We start from the raw sequence: 22,589 nt of genomic DNA, 5'->3' as shown, positions 1-22,589 counted from the left end.
GACCTACATCACTAAATTTGGGAAATTATGTCATTACTGAGGGTAAGCTTTTAGCTAAAATGTTAATGAATGATTTGAATAGATAAGTATCTGAAGGAAGTTAAGCAGTATTAATGAATATTACAACAATAATGTATACAAAAAAATTAAGTGATGTTCTCATCAATTTGATAGAATCCGCGAGGGGGCTGGACCGCGGAGCGGCCAGGGGGCGGAGCCCTCTAGTTGTTCAAAAAATCATAGATTAACTCAATATTTGCATTTGAAAAGCGGCTGCCAATTCCTTACGGGAAAATACATTGTAAGTGATGAAAAGACCAGGTTTGTCGAACCGTTTCACGTCACAAGTATGGCGGATCCGTTACCGCGTAAAAGAGACCGTTTCGAATGGGTCGATAAACAAATACAGCTTTTTTTAAGTTTCAGAGCGTCATTTCAAGTTTTTTTTTAGTAGCGCCATCGTTCTTTTCGTGAAATTTTCCATAGAAATCAGGCATCCATTTGCAAATTCCCGCATCTTGCAACAGGCCCATTAGTTAATTTGTTTGTTATTATTCTACAAACGGCGCTGCACAACAATGAAATGCGCATTACTGGTAAAAACTAATAAGATAAAATAAATAGATGAAAAAACAAATTTGAGTTGGTAAAATCAAAATTAATTTGTTTTGTCCCTTAAGGAGGAGAAACAATAACGCTCCGAAATTGATAATACGGGTTCCTAGTAGCAGTGGCTGTTGAGGAAAGTTGTAAAAAACTCGTAAATTTTAAGAGAACTTAAAATTTACTTCAAAACCACGTTTGAAAATTACGTAAAAAAAACTCTTGAAATATTCGTATCAGGAAACCCTTTTTGGGTTTTTTTTACATAAAATGAAAAAAATTTTTAGTAAATTTTTTAACGTAAATTTTCGGTTAAAATTTACGGTTTTTCTTTTAAAACCTTCCTGCGGGCAAAAACGAGGGAAAAAAGTAGTTAACAGAAAAGTATAAAAGGAAAAGTTGCAGCCCATAAAAATTGAGGTTACGGTTTGTTGATTTCTCCATAAATTTTACGTTTTCCTTTAATTCAAATAGACCGTTTTAGTGATGACGTCACATTTTGAGATATATCGCGATTTTAGGCCTGGTGCCCTAACCGGGATTCGGTCGGCTCGATTTACAAGAAATTTCCCATGTGGAATGGCAAGGGAGTCAAGTCAAATCACTGGCAACCTTTGGACACCTGAGGTGCTCCTCCAGTCTCTGCAAAACTCACCGCGCCGCAGACTTTCCAAAGCGGTCCCCCATCTAATTACTACCTACGCCCAGCGTTGCTTAACCTCGGTGATCGCCCGACTGCCGCTGCCGTGGAGCTCCATTGTTACACGTGACAAGGAACCCTAGTAACAAGCCGACTGATAAGTTATATCTTGAGATATCCTTGAAAAGATATTACAAAGGCTGTCCAAAAAGTACCGAGACTAGTTAAACCTATCTTGGTTTTTGAGCCTATCATGGCAAAACCCAATTGATTTGGAAACACTGTCAACTCATCGTCGTCCGACTACAGGTATAACGGTTCAAAGTACACGGGGAAAGAATGAACCGTCGGTCAGATACCCCCAAAAAACAAGGGAAATTTTCGGCAGTTGTTGACAGTTCACAGTGCGTGCGGGGTCTACGCTGCAGATAGTGAGTGATTTTGTTTCTGTGCTCAAAATTTTTGATACCTTCATGGAAAGATAGATAAAGCAGTGGTATCACAAATTTCAAACACAGAAACAAAATCACTCACTATATCTGCAGCGTAGACCACGCACGCACAGTCGGACGATGACGATGACTTGACAGTGTTTCCAGATCAATTAGGTTTTGCCATGATTAGTTGCAAAAGAACCGTGCACTGATCATTAATTTAGAGAGTGTTCCCGGCAAGAAAAAATGACCATACAAAACGGTAGGGGGTCCAGATATTTTTTCTACAAACGGTGTTGTAACTTTTGAAATATTTGACCAAAAGTTTTGATTTTGGTTTCAATCGATAGATATTGAGTTGATCTTTTAAATGAAACCAAGATCAAGCCTCTAGCTATCTTGGTTTTTGAGTTATGGAACCAGTCTCGGTACTTTTTGGACAGCCTATGTAGTTTTGATTTTCGGTAGGACATCTTAGTAGTAGCGTCTTTTCAGAATATTTTTGAGATATCGTCTGATATCTTTACTAGATATCGTCTGATATCTTTACTAGATATCGTCTGATATCTTTACTAGATATCGTCTGATATCTTTACTAGATATCGTCTGATATCTTTACTAGATATCGTCTGATATCTTTACTAGATATCGTCTGATATCTTTACTAGATTTCGTCTGATATCTTTACTAGATATCGTCTGATATCTTTACTAGATATCTTCAAGTACTTACTCTGAAAATAAGTGTTAAAATATCAACACTGAAATCTTTTATGACATTTTCAAGTTCTTTAAAAATGCGTGTTTACAGTTATTTTTTACATAAATTCACACGACATTAAACAATGCAATTTCAAGTATTTGTTTAATTATATCCGTTGAATATTCAGTCTGAATGTCAGCTTTCATTTTCTGTGGCAAATCAGGAGTTTACCTTTCAGATTCCTTCACTGATGTTAAAAATAATTTCTTTGAGTCAATACTTACCGATATATTCTAAGAAGGTTTTACGGCGTTATCTTTAAGATACAGGGTTATTCAAAAGTTACGCACCACTGGCCATAACTTTAGTTCTAATTACGATATCGATTTGCGGTTTGTGGCGTCCTTCCTCATATCGAGGGGGAAACTTTTTGAGGTACTTTTCAGTTCTTCACCCCCCCAGGGGGAGGGGGGGCGGGGGGCAACTCGAAAATTTCAAATGACAACCCCCATCATGTGATACATCGTTAGAAAGAGCATGAAAAAAGAAAATTTTTGGCGCAAACCGGAAGTCGATCTGACTCCCCTGTCAAAAGTTAGGGGGGTCCAAAGGTTATTTAGGGGGTCCGTACCTTCATTTTATAGAGTAGCTTCGGCGGCTCTTGGACATACCGTTTCTCTTTTCAAAGAGTCCTCGAATACTCCAAGTCTGATACCGAAGTCTTCATATTGCCCCCGGGCCACCACAGCCCCCCCGTAGGGGGGGATGGGCCTGTTACAATGAAACATTGCATTATAATGCGAAAAGTCACAGAAGAGCTTCAAACTTAGCATCAAATCCGAGTGGAACTTCTTGCCAATGTTAACGCAAACGCAGCCTGCGACTTTAAAGTGAGTTTTCAAAACTCTTAGCCCCCTGCCCCCCCTCATTTTTGGTTGCAGAGCGGGTAAAAACCGGGAAATTCACTACAAATAATGCCCGAAACTAATGTCCAACTTGAGGAGGACCCTTGAAACGTTGCGATCAGTCGGAGCATTGAAATACAAGGACTGCCACCCCCTTAAAGTACGGAAATATCCAAAACACCCCCGCTGCTCCCCTCATTTTTCGTTACGGAACGGGTAAAAACCGGGAAAATCGCCAGAAATGATGCCCCGGTTCTTACCAGCTCTGCAACGAAAAAAGAGGGGGGCAGCGGGGGTTTTATGGGTGTTTCCGTCCTTAAAGTGGGCGGCAGTTCTCCGACTAACCGCAACGTTTCAAGGGTTCTCGTCAAGTTCTACAGTGGTTTCGGTCATCATTTCTGGCGATTTTCCCGGTTTTTACCCGCTCCGCAACGAAAAATGAGGGGGGCAGCGGGGGTGTTTTGGATGTTTCCGTACTTTAAGGGGGTGGCAGTCCTTGTATTTCAATGCTCCGACTGATCGCAACGTTTCAAGGGTCCTCCTCAAGTTGGACATTAGTTTCGGGCATTATTTGTAGTGAATTTCCCGGTTTTTTACCCGCTCTGCAACCAAAAATGAGGGGGGGCAGGGGGCTAAGAGTTTTGAAAACTCACTTTAAAGTCGCAGGCTGCGTTTGCGTTAACATTGGCAAGAAGTTCCACTCGGATTTGATGCTAAGTTTGAAGCTCTTCTGTGACTTTTCGCATTATAATGCAATGTTTCATTGTAACAGGCCCATCCCCCCCTACGGGGGGGCTGTGGTGGCCCGGGGGCAATATGAAGACTTCGGTATCAGACTTGGAGTATTCGAGGACTCTTTGAAAAGAGAAACGGTATGTCCAAGAGCCGCCGAAGCTACTCTATAAAATGAAGGTACGGACCCCCTAAATAACCTTTGGACCCCCCTAACTTTTGACAGGGGAGTCAGATCGACTTCCGGTTTGCGCCAAAAATTTTCTTTTTTCATGCTCTTTCTAACGATGTATCACATGATGGGGGTTGCCATTTGAAATTTTCGAGTTGCCCCCCGCCCCCCCTCCCCCTGGGGGGGTGAAGAACTGAAAAGTACCTCAAAAAGTTTCCCCCTCGATATGAGGAAGGACGCCACAAACCGCAAATCGATATCATAATTAGAACTAAAGTTATGGCCAGTGGTGCGTAACTTTTGAATAACCCTGTATCTCCTGATTTTGTTCGAACGTAATTAGTGAGGTCAGTATGTAAATGTCAGTGTTTCAAATCTCCGATGATGTACTTCAAGAATAACGAAGTCATCGCGTTGTGATGAAATCTCAGGTATCAATAATTATTTCTTCAGAATATCGCATTACAATATCTACCAAATTTATTCATGCTGTTTTTCAAGATATTTACCTACCCATGATATTTTGAAGATAAATTCAGAAATATTTGGAAGTTATCATTAGTTCATGACATGCTCGTTTTCGCCGATAAGTCTACAAGTCATTGCAGGGTCATTTTAGAAACACCCGCTACGAATATTTATCAAGATTTTCTATCGTTATTTTAGAAAAAAATGTAGACATCATTGACCTGGGCAACCTCAAAGAAAGTAAATTTTTGATTTTTAGGAACCATTCATATAAAATATCTGGAGAAAATATTAATCCAACTAAAAATCAATTTTAAAAAAAAAGATATAAGTACCTACGTTTTACGGGATCTTATTTTGCCATGAAAAGAGTCTGAAAACTGGCAACCAAATTTTTGCGTGGTTGCCAAGTTACTCAAAGACATTGGCAACAATCTATAAAGTCGATAAAAATCTTGTTTTTCTGTGTTGGTAAGGGTTCCACGGTGGCACAAAACCACTCCTCGGTAATAATTGCTTTGATTTCGATCATCGACCAATTCGAACGATTCAGCCTAGCCGTGAGCCCTAGTAGCCAAAATATTGTTTTTAATACTTATCGAAATAGCAATTTAATATGTATCCAAATAGCTATGAAATAGGGTATAAAATAGCTGAAATTAGATATAAAATATCCTATCTAAATACCCTATGGGTATAGTGTCCTTTTTTTCAACTATAAATACCCTATTTTATAGCTTTCTCGATAGCTATAAAATGGGTACCTGAATAGATATTTAATAGGTATATGGATACCTATTGAAAAGGTATTTAAAAGGTATTTTACTTTTGAAAAAGAACCAAAATTGAGACCTTGAAAACCATAAGGTGGTAAGTGCATTGATGCGTTGCCAAGATTGTGCAACTGTATACGATAAATCGACGGTGCAAGTCGGCAATCACATAACTCGTTTGCGGTGTTTGAAAATCTCCGCCTCGATGTTATTTTTTTAAATGAGAACTAATTGACATCATTCCTTGAAGTTTTTGCAGAATTTTCTTCGCACAATGAAGAAAAATCATGGCAGTTTTAAAGAATTGCCGTTGAATAGTTTTCCGTTTAAAAAATAAAGTATGACAAGAAGTCTGCGACGTCGCAAACCGAGTTATGTGATTGCCGACTTGCACCGTCGAAATGCAGCAAATCAAAACCATGTAGAGGTGAAACCCTTTTAGCAAAAATTCCCTGGGCTATGCTGATTTTTTTTTTTTTGCATTAAGGTTTGCAATTCTATGTGATTTTGGTTTGCAAAAAATAAAGTTGCTCTATCATCGCAACGTTGCAATGTACTTATCATCTTATGGTTCTCAAGGCTGCAACCAACAATAGTACGAAAATTCATTAACATGTTTAAGAAAATATACAATAATTCTTGGGTTTCTGAAATGTTAAGGTTGAATGGTGCAATTTATTCCACCCATTTAGTGTTTTAAATTATTCACTATCCCATAAAGTACATGACTTCTCTTAATTTAATTGTTCAAATAATGTCTTACTGCTACACAAAAGGGAGGAGGCGTACTTATTATAATACAGAAAAAGATTGTCCGCAATATTCTTAAATGATGCAAAGGTGCCGGATTTTACACGGATATTTTCGGAAGATTAGATGCTAACTGGGAACTGGGTGTGTACCCCTTGCAACAGGATGAGGGGCTTGAAAGAAGAAAAAAACCTAGTACATAGGTATAAAATACATATTTTCAAACATAACCCTAGTAGCAGCGTTATATAAAAATTACATAAAGTTCATGTAAAGAATGTATAAAGTAGTTAATTATATAAAAAAAAACATAATATTTATATAAGAATGTGTTGAAGAATTATTGACACTAAAAAAACCGTAAATGTTATTTAAAAAAAACATACAAAAAAGGAATAATTTATGTAAGCAAAGAGATATAAATTTTAAAGTTTTTTTATATAATATTCATAATATTTTTAAATCAATATTAATTGAAACATTAGCATAAGGATTACTTAATTTGCATATAATGTTTAGATAATGAAAATAGGAAAAAAAAAGAAATTTATGTAAGGAATTACTTTTAAATTTTTAAAAAAAAATTACGTAATATTCATACACATTTTAAATCAATATTAATTGAAATTTTAGCGTAAAAATTACGCAATTTCCAAATAAATTTCATGTAAATATGACCTGAAAAAATGAAAAAATTTATCCGGGTGAAAAGATATAAAGTTTAAGAATTTTTTTCTGTACATATATTTTTTAGATGGATGTCACTTGAAATATTAGCAAAAAATTACGTCTTTTCCGAATAACTTTTAGGTGAATAAAACATGAAAAAAATAATTTATGACATTAACTCTTCCTATTATTTTCCTTTTTATTTATTCATTACAAATTTTTTACCTACACAAGAAATTATGAAGAAGATGAAAATGGAAACTAGGCCTAAAATATTATCAAAATAATACTTACCATTTCGTCGGCCTCCTATGGTGTAGTGGTTGTAGCGCTTGCTCTATGATCGGGAGGTCCCGGGTTCGATTCCCGGCCAGGCGACCCGAGTTTCATGGTCTCAAACAATTGTTGCCTGGGACTGGTTCAGTAGGGACGGAGGGGGGATGGGACTTAAAGGGTAGGATTAGCCCTTGAGGGCTATTTGAAGTAGTAAAAAAAAAAAAAAAAAAAAAAAAAAAAAAAAAAAAAAAAAAAAATAGGTACGTATTACTTACTATTTAAGTAATTTTCATGTACTTTTTACAAAAATTTTATTTATCTATCATATCGAAATTATGACATTCACTCCTCCTGTTCTCTTCCTTTTTACTTAATTATTACCTATTTTTTACGTAAAGAGGATTTAATCAAGCAGATAAAAATGGAAACTAGGCCTTAAATTTTATGTGAACATCATGTAATTTTTATTTACAGGTTATTTACAACTTACTTAATGACGATTTTTTTTTTTTTTTTTTTTAATAATTTTTATATAACGCTGCTACTAGGGTAAATTTTAAACCAAGATAAATGCGCATGGAATAGCTACGAAATAGCTATAAAATATGCTATCTGTACGATACCATATAAAATAACAAAATAAATAGCTATAAAATAGCCTTTCTGGCCGATACCTATTCGATAATCCTATTTTGGCTACAAGGGAGCTTGCAAATGGGAGGAAACCCGCCCGCATCCGAAAAAGTAATATTTTTCCCTCATCAATTACATAAATGGCTCCCAAAAACCAAAAATGGACTTTCCTCATGGGTAGTTAGTAACAATATCAAAGTTATTCAGCCAAAATACTGTATTTATACCCATTGACAATAAACAATGTATTGAAAAATATATTTTTATTGAAATTTATTTATTTGAAATTGTTACCAAAAATGACACTGTTAAGCGCAAATACATTTAAATTCTTCATAGTTGCGAAGTCACCAAAAAAATCAATGGAATCGTCGTAATATACGAGTCACAATTGACCGCAATCTTTTTTTTTTATTATTATTATTTTTATTTTTAAGGGCATATGGGGGCAAAAAAATGGTTTGATCTCAAAAACTAATTAGCATACCCTTAAGATTTACTAACAGTGAGTTGATACTCAAAAAATGAGGGCTCTAGCCAATTTCTATCATGCTTATACAGTGCGATGGAATCGGAAAAACAGTCTGAATTAATTAGGTATGTGATTTTTTTGACACAAATTGTAAAAGAGGAACCTGTAAAAAAAAAATTTTTCGAAAAAAGCTTTGACACACTTCAGTTCAACACGTAGGCACAACTCCTCCTCCTCCTCCTCCTCCTCCCCCCCCTCCCCAATACAATTTTGAAATTCGAGAGTCGATCGCCCTGACGAGATCCCCCAGGAGAATGACCTACGAACGCCTATGAGAGCGCTTGCAGGCTGATTAAGAGGAAACTCCTAATAATTTCACTTTTCATCGCCATGTGGTACTCTTAGGAATCAAAAATCAATCAAAAATCCTGTTCTCACAGGTTTCTCTATTGACTTTTGAGGCTATGTTTTCATTTTGAACCAATCGATATCGATACAATCTCAGCGATAGAAAGCCTGCTCGATGTATCGAATACGATCCATGAGATGCGCAAGGGTATTTAAAATTTTAGCGGGCACTTTGAAATTAATCAGGAAAGACTGTGAAGTTCCTACTTATTTTCTCTCAAAAAACTCGTAACTATTCACGTTTTGTGTTTCGATGTGCTTTTCACAATCTTAAGCTGTAACTGTAAATAATTTGTAAGCTTAAAAAAGAAAGAGAAAAAGGGATGAATTTCCGACCTTTCCGAATGGTTCTTTGTAAGAGATTTTGAAGAAAAATTATAAGAATTTCTTTTCCAGCTAACTTCTTGTCTGATGGCCCATTTGATGGGTTTCGATCATCCGGTCTTTTTAGGCATACTGTTCACGAGCAATTGTACCCAAAAATGTAGAATAACCTTAACTATAAGTAGGTACGTGGTTTTAAGGAGTAGGTACCAATCAACATTAGTCAGGCTTTTCCTTAAACCTAAGAGCCCCATCACTGAACAATGATAGATCGGAAAGGCACTGAGCAAACGCGGTGGAGGTGAAGACGGGCAGTGAGCTCCTCAAGTCAGAAGCAGAGGAGTGGTAAACCAAGAGGTTTGCCTGACGAAAAGGGCGTCGACCCGGGTCGCTACTGGTTTTGAACATACCCACTTCTCGGCGCGTCGACCGTGAGGCTATAAAACTGTTCCACCTCATCGAGTCGTCTCGTGAGTCGTGACGCGCATTGTCCTCTTACTTCTTCACGTTCTTCACAGTCGGATCGTTGCATCCTGGTTGCATCCCATGACCGCGCCATAGGAACACAAATTTTAGGTAGTGTTCCTAGGTCCATCAAAGGTCTTACGTATTAAATTTTAAAGGGCAGTGAAAGAGAAAAAGGCGAGTTTAAGGTGATTCGACGGACACCATTTCTTGCGTCATAGCGACGTGCGATATATCACATCGATTCGTTTCATAATTTCAGCTACTTGTCAGTTTTTTCGAATTTTGAGATCGCACTTCTGTTGTTATGAGTCTAAAAATTCATGTACCAAATTTGACAAAGAAATTCAACGTAATGAAGGTGTGGTTTTTTTTTTTAGAGGAAAAATATTGCATTCGAGTGCAGTTTCGATATCGGTATCGAATGCGATATTTTTTCTCTAAGAAAAACCACGCCTTTCTTACGTTGAATTTCTTTGTCAAATTCGGTACATGAATTCTTTAGACTCATGACAACAGAAGTGCAATCTCAAAATTCGAAAAAAATGACAAGTAGCTGAAATTATGAGACGAATCGATGCGATATATCGCACGTAGCTCGGACAAAAAAAAATGGCTTCCGTCGAATCACCTTAAGCCAGAAAACCCCACTATCGACCCTACTAAAAATTTCTCATGGTAATGTGATCACATGCGCTCTCACGGGAATGACATGTGATCTCATCCGCTCCCAAAGGCATGACCCTCTTCGTTTGATGGCACTTAAATAATTGAAACACACAAAAAAAAAAAATGATATCGGTAAATATTATCATCGCTTTAAGATGTATTCAGATGTATTTATTAAAGCATTATTATTTTTTTAACTTATGGGTTTTTTTTAAAAAAAATTATTTTAAATTTGGATTTAATTTTTTTCAGTTTTAACTCTTTTCAAAATGTTTTATAGTCTTAATTTTTTTTTTAAATTTTCCTAATTTATTTTTAATTCTTTTCCAACTTTTTTACTCCTTTACTTTCAATTTTTGTATCTGCTAATTTATATTTTTGTATCATTTCAACTTTAATTATTTTTTTTACATCCTTAGCTATACTTTTGAATTTTAATGCGTTCCACTTTTTTTTCAAAGAAATATAACTTATAAAACTTAATAAACATGTTGATTGATTAAAAAATAATAATAATAAAATTAAGTATCGGATTCAAATTCAAAAGACATAATCATCATTTGCTGGCAAAATTACTCCGATGGGGGCCCTGAAATGGCATAATTACGCCCGTAACACTTACGCGCGCAGGTATAGTAGTGTAGTGGTCCAGTCGCTAGGTCGGTCACCGAAGTTAAGCTACGTCGGGCGTGGTTAGTACTCAGATCGCGGAGACCGCATGGGAACGAGCGTTGTCCACTGAAGATTGTGATAATTACTTTTGATTGAAAACTCACAGCAGTCCTCCCTATTCGTCAAATAGTGAATGAACGTACCTGGTGGATCGGTAATGAACAAAATTTCTGCCTCTACAGTATTTCTGGGAGTTTCCACTCCGCTCACGTCGGAGACACGTAGGTCAGTGCCACTTACATCAGAGGCACTTGCCTTTGGAACAGACCTAACACTGACGTATAGCAGATCAGCGCCCGGCAGCACTGACATTCACAAGTTCAGAAAATTTTTCGAGATGTGACTTAAATTTTCTGAAATGACCAGAATTAATTGTCATCTGAAAAAATAAAATGTTAGATGAAAGTAGGCAATAACTATAGCTACTTAATGGTGTCATTTTATTACAAAAGGGATGGATTCCTACTTATTTGCTATTTTTATAAATGGTTGAGCTTCAGGTTTATCTTCCTACAAAAATGTATTCTTGTAAATTTTCTAACTGCCAAAAATATTCTCAAAGTTTACGGAAGATGAGGAAATTACACCCAAAAAGAACAATGATAAATCAATTAAAGTAGGTAAACAATAAATGTAAACACGACATCCAAACATCTGAAGGGTGGGCCGCTCCCCGCTGGCAGTGTTGGGCCACACTGCCAGCGGGGAGCGGCCAGGAGGACACCTCTAACTAGCAGGTGTTGAGTACACAGTTTTTCAGATCTGCTAACAATATTTCGACCTATCAATAAAATAATGTTTTGGTGAAGGTTTCCGAAAACATCGAAAATTGAATATCCACAGGATATCCATGGGATATCTGCGGATATTCCTCGGATATCCATTGAATATTCAAAACGTAGGCTTAGTGGTCATTTAGATATTCTACGGATATCCCTAGATATTCTATGGATATTCGTTTTTTCCCTCGGATATCCATAGGACATCCTATGGATATCAGTGTGCTATCTAGGATTCCCAATCTTATAAGCGCTGACATTCAATTACTAATAATAAAAACGAATAAATTGACGAGGTACTACGGCATAACGCTCTCCAACGGCTTTAAAGTTGGAGCCGTCGTCTTGCTTCTCTCCTCTAGTAGGTAGCAGTGGCTGTTGAGAAAAGTTGTAAAAAACTCGTAAATTTTAAGAGATCTCTTAAAATTAGATTCAAAACCCCTTGAAAATTACGTGTAAAAACTCTTGAAATATTCGTATTAGGAAACCCTTTTTGGGGCTTTTTTTACATAAATGTGAAGAAAAATTTTAAGCAAACAAGCTGCCGAGCCAAATTTTGCTACTACAAGTAATTAGAGGACTTCCTGGAGGCAAAACGATAAAGTCAAAAACAAAGAATAAGAAACTAATAATGATAACCACCTACTTCTAGAAAAAAAAAACATACTTGAAAAATAAAAAACAATCCTGGAAAAGAAAATCAAAACACTTCGTGAAAATTTAACGGTGCGAAAGGATGGAGATTAATCACCGATTCTCTTGGAAGAACACATGAGCTGCTGTAAAAAAGTTAATTTTTAATAAAACCTGTGCTGCCGTAAAAAGGAATATTATCTTCTGAAAAATACACATTAAAATTAAGTAATTTTAATTAATGTAAAAAAAAAAAAAAAAAAAAAAAAAAAAACTAAAGACAACATCAGGAAAACAAAACTCTAGACGCACTAATAAGAAAGGACGAAACGAGAACTGATTATGAGGAATGCGACGGAGGAAATATGTAGCAGGTGTTCCGAGTCAGACAGCATAAGGAAGAGAGTGATACTGCCATAGAACCCATGCCAGAGTAGAAGGGTGACACGTGTTGTGAGCAAATAGGGATGGGTTTACGTGGAAAGGGAAACGAAAATCAGACGGTGGGAGGTCCCCAAAGTATATGACTCTCAGCTACTAACCTGCTAAAAGCAGCAGCTAATTTGAGTTTTCATTGAAAGCTGTTGATGCGTTGAAGTTCCTGCACACTTTAGTCTCTCGATTTTTTGGTCAACGTTACCTACAACATATTTTCTCCATTAAAAACAACCATACGGCTGAAAATACGAGGGGCGTTCAATAAGTAAGTATCCCCCCTCTCTAAAATCCATTAATATGGACCAATTTTAAAAAAACTTGGGCTCAAAATCTTCCTTAGGATATTTTGAGTTCAACGAAACAAACCGCAACAAAATCGGACCATGTGCGGCCGAACGCGAGCCGTTTGAACGCGCCGAGGTGCTCGACGCTCCCGCCAAATTCGCGAGGATTTGAAGTCCGCCACAGGAGAAGAGCTTCTCTGCCAAAGCCTTAGTCGTTCATCACTGACGAAAAATCAAAGAAATTTTTGTAGAATTCGGGGCTTACCTCACTTCTCCACATAACCAGCTCGATCAAGCAAGTCTGATACTGAGACTTATAATATCGCAGAAGATGCCTTTGAAAGGAAAGGTGAAAAAGGGAGACACTGGTCTAAGAAGAAGATCACATTTTATTCATAAGCTAACAAGTGCCCAACCAGGCTTCACGACCTACCAGGGCAAATCTCCCTAGCAATACATACTACCAACTTGACGGATACCACAATCTCCGCAAGAGTGCGAAGAAAAAAAATTTATGTTAATAAATTTTTTCTAATGGAACAGAAATATAAAAATCTTAAAATTATTTAACAGTGTTACAGTGAAAGAGCAATAATTCAATTTGTTACTCTGGAGAGTATGGTTCCTTAGGTTTAACAATGCGACCAAAAGTCGAAACACCAGGTTTAACTGAAAATTGTTTTTTGGTGGCTTTAGAAACACCTCTGCCTCGACCTTTGTTGGGTTTTGATATAGGTACATTTTTAGGAGTAACGTTGATAGATTGACTAGAGGATTCTGCATGTTGACTAATCGGTGACTTGAGATGTTGTGGTGAAACATCGGGTGAAGAGCTAGAATCTGAAGTTGACTGGGTCGGTGAGCCTTTTTGCGAAGGTTGGTTAGAAGTAGACTGTGGTTGAGTAGATAAATTTCCCGGAGAAGATTGAATTGATAAGTTCCTCGAAGAAGATTGAATAGATGAGTTCTTCGGGGAAGATTCAATAGATGAGTTCTTCGGAGAAGATTGAATGGATGAGTTCTTCGGAGAAGATTGAATAGATGAGTTCTTCGGAGAAGATTGAATAGCTGAGTTATTCGGAGAAGATTGAATAGATGAGTTCTTCGGAGAAGATTGAATAGCTGAGTTCTTCGGAGAAGATTGAATAGCTGAGTTTGAAATTTCATCATGTGAAGTTGTACAAGGAGTTGAGTTTGACCTATCAGATAGAACAAGTGGTGAGGTTTGAATAAAAGTAGACTCCGGTTGAGGGCTAGAGGTTGCGTTGGATACAGGAAAGAATTTTACCCGTTTTCTGGTCGTTGCATCAGCAGCATTCGGAACATCAGTGTTGCAATTAGACGGTGAAGGGTGGTCAAGAGTGATTCCGCAAGACAGTAATTGGTCAATGTGACGCTTGTGTTCTTGGTTTTTGTATTTGACCAGGTAGTGCAAGGCACCGAGTTTTGCAGAAATCACACCTCGCAGCCAGGGTTTCGGACTATTGTATGACCGAAACATAACCTCTTGATTTATTCTGAAGGAACGGAGCTTCTTTGGAAAGCTGATGTCTTGTCGTTGATTAACCATGACTTTGAGATTCGGATGCATAGCATCAAGCCGAGTTCGGGTTGTTCTGCCGATGAAGAGTAAGGAGGGCGGTTGTCCCGTTGCTTGATGAGGTGTTCTATTATATCGTTGGACAATGGTGTTTAAAGGAGTCTTGGAGGGTGTGGATTGTTGCCGCCATGTATTTTAAAGAATTCTTGACGGTTTGTGCCGCTCGCTCTGCTTGTCCGTTGGTTGCCGGATGGTATGGCGCTATTTTTTTGTGAAATAGGATTCCTTGTGATTTTAGGAATTGTTGAAAATGGTTTGAGACAAAAGCAGGACCGTTGTCCGAGACGACTGTGACCGGAGCACCGAACAGGGAGAATGTGTTTGAGAGTAGCTTACAGGTTGCTTCACTAGTCATGGACTGAGAAGGGAAAACCTGTAACCATTTGGAGTAAGCGTCCACTACGATGAGCAAGTATTTGCCACAAATTGGACCTGCGTAGTCTATGTGAATTCTCTCCCAAGGAGCTGTTGGGTATTCCCATGGATGCGAGAATTTTGGAGGAGCTTTGCTGTGACTGAGACACGCCTCACAGGTTTTAGCGAGTTGCTCAATATCTTGATCGATGTTTGGCCAGTACACGATTGATCTGGCAAGGCTTTTCATTTTTGTAATGCCAGAGTGCGCAAGATGCAGTTCTTCTAATATTCTTTTTTGCAATTTAGCTGGAATTACTAAACGGTGACCCCATAAAAGGCAATCACAAGCCTGCGTATATTCTGCTTGCCGTCCGGTGTAGCCAAGTGAGGTTAAGTCCTTCCCTTGTTGGATTGCTAGCAAAATCGGTGAAAGTTGTGGATCTTTCCTTGTTTCTGCTGCAATTAGCTGTGACGTTACAGGAAGTAGCTCAATTTGGTTGAGAATAAAAATATCGAAATCGTCGAAAGATGAGGAAGGTACGCTGAAGCTGTGGATACGAGACAAATAATCAGCATTGCAATTTTGAGTTGAACGCCTGAATTTGATGTCGTAATTAAAGTTGGACAGGTAGGATGCATAGTTTGCACAACGAGATAAAGTAAATTTTGGAAGGAGAGCATTTGGTGCGAAGATATGAGACACAGGTTTATTGTCAGTATACAAGGTGAATTTTCGACCATACAAGTATTCAAAAAACCTTTTTACTCCCCACACAATAGCAAGAGCTTCTCTATCAACCTGCGGGTACCGTTTCTCCACGTTATTTAGAGCTTTACTCGCATATGAAATGGGTCTCTCCGTTTCATCCGGTAGGGAGTGTGATAAAACTGCGCCTAAAGCGAAGGGACTGGCATCGACTGCTAATGTAATCGGCAGTTTTGGATCATATGGAGTCAATACTTGGTCAGAGATCAAAATTTCCTTCAGTTTGTTGAAAGCAGCAAGGCCTTCTTGAGTCCAACTGAAAATTTTATGTTTCAGTATTTCTCTGAGAGGATGAGTGATTGTGGAGAGGTCTGGTATGAAAGAATGGTAGTAGGTTACTTTACCCAGAAATGTTCGGAGTTCATCAGCGTTTTGAGGTTTTTCGGCGTTTACTATAGCATTAACATGTTTGTCCAGTTTGTGGAGTCCATGCTGATCGATCCTATGGCCCAGAAATTCAACAGAATCTAGGAAGAACTGGCATTTGGGTCGGTTGAGTTTGATACCAATCTTTTCTAGGCGATCCAGAACCTTGGCTAAAATGAGAAACATTTCTTCTACAGAACTGGCATAGAGCAAAATATCATCAAAAAAATTCGTTGCGCCTTCAATGTCTTGAAGATGCGAATGGAGCCTACGCTGCCATACAGCAGGGACGGGTGTTAACCCATATTGTGCCCTGGTGGGCCTAATCAGACCATGAGTAGGAGTATTCAGGGTCATCAATTCACACGATTCATCATCACAAACGAGATGCATAAAGGCATCAGTTACATCTAATTTACAAAAAACTTTGGCATCCTTCATTCCATGAAAAACTTCTTCTACTTTGGGAATCGGATACTCATCTGCTATCAGCTGTGGATTGACGGTTGATTTATAGTCGCCGGTGATTCTTAGTTTCCCATTTTTCACTACTACATGAGTTGGAGAAGCCCATCTGGAATGTGTGACTTTTTTATAGTGGCCAGATAGTAACTTTTTCTCAATATTTTGAGCGTAAGCCTCGCGCATAGTGTAGGGAAGTGGGCGAGCCCGTGCGAAGACTGGTTTTGCATCTTTGTCTAAGTGCCACTTTTCAGGAGGACCTTCTAATGTCCCAGCAGTTTCATCAAAAATTTGATGATGTTTCTGTAAGAGTATTTGCAATCGATGTTGAACATTGGGTGTTAAGTGGGGGTTACTTGTTTGAACTTGCTTTACGCTGTAAAGTTTATCAAAGGACAAGAATTCTGCAAAGTGAACGATCCATTCACGACCAAAAATACTGTCGCATGGAAAATCTACAACAAATAAATTCAAAAACTTGGTTTTGTTTTTAAATTGTACTTTAACCTTAGCGTACCCCAGACACTTAAAGCGTTCCTTGGTGAAACTAAAAAATGGCCTAGTAGTAGGATGCAAAAGAGTGTTTGGCAGCAGCTTTTTGAAGGTGTGGACGTTGATGACGGAACAAGCACCACCGGTGTCTAATTCCATTTTGATGAGTTGGTCATTAATTTTGACTTCCAGAAAAGTTGGGGGTGGTGGTGGAGCGTTAAGGATGGATTCATCTGTGGAAGAAACCTTATGTATGGACGCTCCAAAGTACGAAATACCTGTATCAGGATACTCTGTCTCCTGAAAATTAATGTTATTGGTGGGTTTTTTACCACATACTTCAAGCAAATGACCAACATGTTTACAGTAATTACACCTAGAGCGTCTGTACCTACAATTCCTTCTTTCATGCTCAACATTGCAAGAGCGACAAGAGACATTGATGAACTTCCTTTGATTTGGCTGAGTCGAAGACTGCTTATCACTAGAGAAGTTTGGCTTGTTACCTTGATTTGAGCGGTGTTGAGATTTAGAACGGAAATTTGATGATTGCTTCTTCTTGACCTTTGGTTTGCTATCGTAGAACTTGTGAACGGTTGCTGGCTGGTTTGGTTTCAGATGAGAGGAAGCCTCCTGTGATGCTTCAAGGGCTTGAGCGATCTTGAGAGCTTCTTCGAACTGATCTGGCTGTTTAGTGATAATCTCGTCACGGATGTCATCATCGAGCACTCCATGGATGAACTGAACAATTAGAGAATAATTTAAAAAATCATCGAATTTACAGAATCTTGCTGCCGCTTTGAGGCGAGCAGCAAATTCATGGACCTTCTCTCCATCTTTCTGGAAAACTTTGCGAAAATTGATGGCTTCAGTATATTTGTTTTTTTTCTTAACAAAATGATCGATGAGCATGGAACAAATTACATCAAAGGAGAGTGAATCTACCTTAGAGGGGTAAGCAAGGTCTCTGAGAGTGGAGTTGAGCTCTGCCCCCATGTGAATACGCAGATTGGCTGCCCATTCTTCCTGAGGTACTTTACACTGACCTAACTGAAGTTTAAACCGATCCAAATAGTCATCTAGTAATTCAGGTGAATTCAGATTATAGGATTCAAAGGTGAATCGGGGAGGCCGATTTGAGGATCCAGCCTGTTGAGATAACTGGAGTTTCGTGAGCTGGGTAACGAGATTTGTTAACAGAGAAATTTGATCATGGATGGAGGGCGATTCTGACCCTGTGGAACCATTAGTATCGTCAGGCATTTAAGTGAAGAAATAGTAATGAAATTGAGATTACCAAGAGACGTGTAGATTCGATCGAAATTCGAAATTCCGTTTCAACGTGCAACAAGTGAGTGGCCTAACCTTATCAGCAGCGCAGCGCCGTGACGGGAGCGGTGAAAAAAATTGGTCACCTGGAACGTGATACAAATGGCGCAGCGTTTCATGGTTTCGTGAAAGTTCTTCGTGCTTCGGATCCCGTACTCGTCGCCATTATAATATCGCAGAAGATGCCTTTGAAAGGAAAGGTGAAAAAGGGAGACACTGGTCTAAGAAGAAGATCACATTTTATTCATAAGCTAACAAGTGCCCAACCAGGCTTCACGACCTACCAGGGCAAATCTCCCTAGCAATACATACTACCAACTTGACGGATACCACAAGACTAAGACTAAGAGAACAGCTTTTGGATGCCTCGTGCGTAAAAGTCTTTCAGCTGACCGCGGATGAAAGAGTGGACGGCTTGTTTGACCTCTTCCACTGATTCAAAATTAACTCCTCCGAGTTCAGATTTCAGATACGATAATAAATAGCAAACCAGACCACCATTTATTCATATCCCGTTCCTGAAATCTGAACTTGGAGGAGTTAATTTTGAATCAGTGGAAGAGGTCAAACAAGCTGTCCACTCTTTCATCCGCGGTCAGCTGAAAGACTTCCACGCACGAGGCATCCAAAAGCTGTTCTCTTAGTCTTAGTCTGAGTATCAGACTTGCTTGGATCGAGCTGGTTTTGTGGAGAAGTGAGGTAAGCCCCTTATTCTACAAAAATTTCTTTGATTTTTCGTCAGTGATGAACGACTAAGGCTTTGGCAGAGAAGCTCTTCTCCTGTAGCGGACTTCAAATCCTCGCGAATTTGGCGGGAGCGTCGAGCACCTCGGCGCGTTCAAACGGCTCGCGTTCGGCCGCACATGGTCCGATTTTGTTGCGGTTTGTTTCGTTGAACTCAAAATATCCTAAGGAAGATTTTGAGCCCAAGTTTCTTTAAATTGGTCCATTCTTATGGATTTTATAGAGGGGGATACTTACTTATTGAACGCCCCTCGTAAATTAAATTGAGTTGCGAGACATTTTGAAACGTTGGTCACGAAAATCGAAAAACCTAGGGGTGTTGGCATATGTAGAGCCTACGATAGATAATTCATTTAAAACAAATCCGAAGTAATTTGGTCCAGTAGTTTCCACGATCGAACTAGCACAAACTGTCCAGCAGCAAAGACGCAAATATGTCGTTATCAAATCGAGGTAAATTATGCAATATCGGTCGTGAAAATCGAAAAACCAAGGGGTGCTGGCACATCTAGAGCCTTAGAGCTTTCATTTAAAACAAATTCGAGGAAAATCGGTCCCGTAGTTTCCGAGATTTTGAAACGTTGGTCACGAAAATCGAAAAACCTAGGGGTGTTGGCATATGTAGAGCCTACGATAGATAATTCATTTAAAACAAATCCGAAGTAATTTGGTCCAGTAGTTTCCACGATCGAATTAGCACAAACTATCCAAACCGAAGGAGGACAAAAAACGCCTTAGGATATTAAATATATAGATTTTTAACGTAAATTTTAAGTAAATTGTAAGTAAAATTTACGTATTTTTTTTTCTAAACTTCCTGCGGACAAAAACGAGGGAAAAAAGTGGTCAACAGAAAAGTATAAAAGGAACAGTTGCAGTCCATAGAAATTGAGGATATGGTTTATTGATTTTTACGTAAATTTTACGTTTTCTTTCAATTAAAATAACATTATTTTCTTACGCTTAAAAGAATCCCCCAAAAGGAATCCTAAACAGATTATTTTAAGATTTTTTTTACTTAAAATTTACGAACTCTTAAAATTTACAAGTTTTTTACATTTTTTGGACAACTTTTTGTAGAACTTTTTTTAAGAGCCATTGCTACTAGGGATTACGTTAAAGAGTGCGGCTCCTACGTAGGCTAAATTTTACGCTCTTTTTAATGAGTGTAACGGTTTTTGTCTCAGATAATCGTGGCTGGAGATATGAAAACCAAAGTTTCTCCAAAAATCAGCAAAAATTTGCCTTTTTAAAGCCAATTTTTGATAAAAACGTTAATTTTACGACCAAAAAATTAAGCTAAGAAAAGAAAAGGAGAGTAATTTGGACCAAAAAAATTTGTTTGGTTCGAATAACGGAACCCTTGTTGAGCGGTGTAATGCGTGCTGAAATAGAGAGAGGGTTATGCAGAACGGCCAAAAAAGTGAACCCGCGGGAATTGTACGAAACTTTGTGGGATGATTGTATAGGTCATTTTCGGCCTACATCTGGCTGCTTTTAGGCGAAACCCGCAGGGAAACAGCGTTGCCATTTTTTAAAGTCGTAACCTTCGAACATCCATAACTTTCGCAAAAATGCAGTCACAGAGCTCGTATTTATACCAAAAAATGAAAAAATGTCGCTCTATTGACCTATGCAGAAGAAAATTTCATTTGAATCAACTGTTGCCACGTTCAGGCGATTTTTTTAAATTTTCACAATGATTAAAAATCACGTTATCGCCTAAAAGTGTGTTTGCAGTTGGTGGGGATTGAATAAAAACCTGTCGGAATTATTGTTTGTTCGGTTTCGCATCCATTGATATGTCTTAATTTTCTGAGAGGCTTAGGGAATCCGAGTTACAGCGATTTAAAAATTTGGCAAGCGCCCGAAGCCCGATTTTGACGCTCGTTTAGGTACGTTTCGCGACTCCGTTTTGAAGCAAAACGCCTAGACAAAACAAAATTCGAAGAGCCAGTTCATGTTCTACGCTTTTTTGAAACTTTCACGTCATTTTTAGAAATTCCAGTAGCGGCGGTGTTGCCGGTTTTCATTGAAAACCACCGCTGCGATCACAATTGAAAGTAATACTCATTTTCTTAATCACGTCTAGCTACATAGTTTACCCTAAACTGACCATTTGCGACATGATGTTGACAACGTTGCCTAATTTCCGTCGGAATTCGCGTAGAGGCGGGGTTTCAAGGAAACCGCCGCCGCAATCACAAAGAAAAAAATGCATCACTCATTTAATCACGTTCAGCCTTATTCTGCAGTTGGAGTTGTCAATTTATCGAATCGATGGTTTCTTCTATCTCCTTGCAACGGCACTGGTGCCCGACAATAACGAGATATCGAAATTTAAAGCTACCAAATCACCCAAGCGATCTGATGAGTAGTTTTGGCAAGGTACTTAGATCCATTGATCTTAATCTCAATAGAGCAAAATTTTTGGCATTTTTTGTTGTAAATACGAGCCTTGAGACTGCATTTTTGCAAAAGTTATGGATGTTTGAAGGTTACGACTTTAAAAAATGGCAACTCTGTTTCCCTGCGGTTTTCGCCTAAAAGCAGCCAGATGTAGGCCCAAAATGACCAATACAATTATCCCACAAAGTTTCGTGCAATCCCCGCGGGGTCACTTTTTGGTCGTTTTGCATTGCCAACCCTCTTTGGGCCGTTTCGGCCGGGTTAGAAAATTGCGTGCTCAGGTGTAGCGCACCACTCTGATCAACACGAAATTTTGACTCAAGGTACTTAAGTGTTTAACTTATGAGTTAGGACAATCAAATTGGATGTACCGCTCTTTTTATTTTCACACGGAGTAAAAATGGGTGCCGAAGTAGACATTTTGGCCGTTTTGAGTCTAGAAAATTGCTCGCTTGGGTGATGCGCACCAATCTGATCAACTCGAAATTTTGACTCAAGGTACTTAAAAGGATCACTTCAGAGGTCAGACGATGAAATCGGATGTTTCTCTCTACATTTTTCCACGCCTAGTCATCAAAGAAGGCTATGGTGGCATATTGGCCGTTTTGAGGTTAGAAAATTGCGTTTTTAAGTATGGCGCACCACTTCGGACAACACGAAATTTTTTCTGTATCTCATTGGATGTATAATGTAAAAAGAGGGACAATTTTTGTTTGTCTACTTGTTTCCAATTGTTACCTACCCGCGAAAAAAGGAAAAAAATGATTTTTCTTAAAATTTTACGATTTTTTTTTAGAAGCTAAAATATTATCCGATGATAATGATTTTTTTTTTTTACAAAAACTAAGCTAATTGATGTAGATTCTGACAAATTTTGGTTCAATTCTATCAAAAATGACGAAAGATATGAGGGAAAGACGTTAACATAGTCAAAAATAGCTCAAAAAAGCAGTGTTTGGGGGTCTGAGGCCGGGGGGGGGGGGGGGGGCTAAAATCCCCCAAAACCTAAGTTTTAGGATAATCATGATGATTTAACATGGTTAAAATAAAAATCCATTCACAAGGGCATTTTGACATTCTTATCCCGGAATACCCTTTCACTTTAGAATCTTTCATGAAATTTCTTTCATTTTTTGAAACTTTCCATGTTACATCCAGAGGCT

At 38.3% G+C, this 22,589-nt stretch overlaps 2 protein-coding genes across 3 annotated transcripts in view; one reads left to right on the top strand and one right to left on the bottom strand.

Moving 5' to 3' along the window:
• Inx2 (innexin 2) overlaps nt 1-22,589 on the top strand; it is a 109,926-nt gene that overhangs the window by 85,891 nt on the left and 1,446 nt on the right. The gene's annotated exons all lie outside the window — the stretch shown is intronic.
• LOC109035677 (uncharacterized) lies at nt 13,273-18,611 on the bottom strand. 2 transcript variants are annotated; one of them, XM_019049388.2, is made up of 2 exons: nt 18,360-18,611; nt 13,273-17,685 (listed from the first exon to the last, which is right to left on the bottom strand). In XM_019049388.2, the coding sequence occupies exons 1-2, from the start codon at nt 18,390-18,392 to the stop codon at nt 14,572-14,574; spliced, it is 3,147 nt and encodes a 1,048-aa protein (XP_018904933.2). In that variant the 5' UTR covers nt 18,393-18,611; the 3' UTR covers nt 13,273-14,571. The 2 variants fall into 2 exon arrangements, with proteins under 2 accessions (XP_018904933.2, XP_072153307.1); XM_072297206.1 differs by lacking the exon at nt 18,360-18,611 and having other exon boundaries at nt 13,273-16,160; nt 17,451-18,235.

The sequence above is a fragment of the Bemisia tabaci genome, chromosome 2 (assembly GCF_918797505.1).
Source record: "Bemisia tabaci chromosome 2, PGI_BMITA_v3".
In the NCBI taxonomy this organism is placed as follows: Eukaryota; Metazoa; Arthropoda; class Insecta; order Hemiptera; family Aleyrodidae; genus Bemisia; species Bemisia tabaci.
Note: the sequence above shows the minus strand (reverse complement) of the source record. Positions and strands in the feature narration are given on the sequence as shown.

Excerpts from the sequence above, each read along its gene's own strand:
- LOC109035677 (XM_019049388.2), bottom strand. The coding sequence starts at position 18,392 with ATGAAACGCTGCGCCATTTGTATCACGTTCCAG. Across the intron at positions 17,686-18,359 it reads CCATTTGTATCACGTTCCAG|TTCATCCATGGAGTGCTCGA; the intron begins GTGACCAATTTT and ends CTAATTGTTCAG.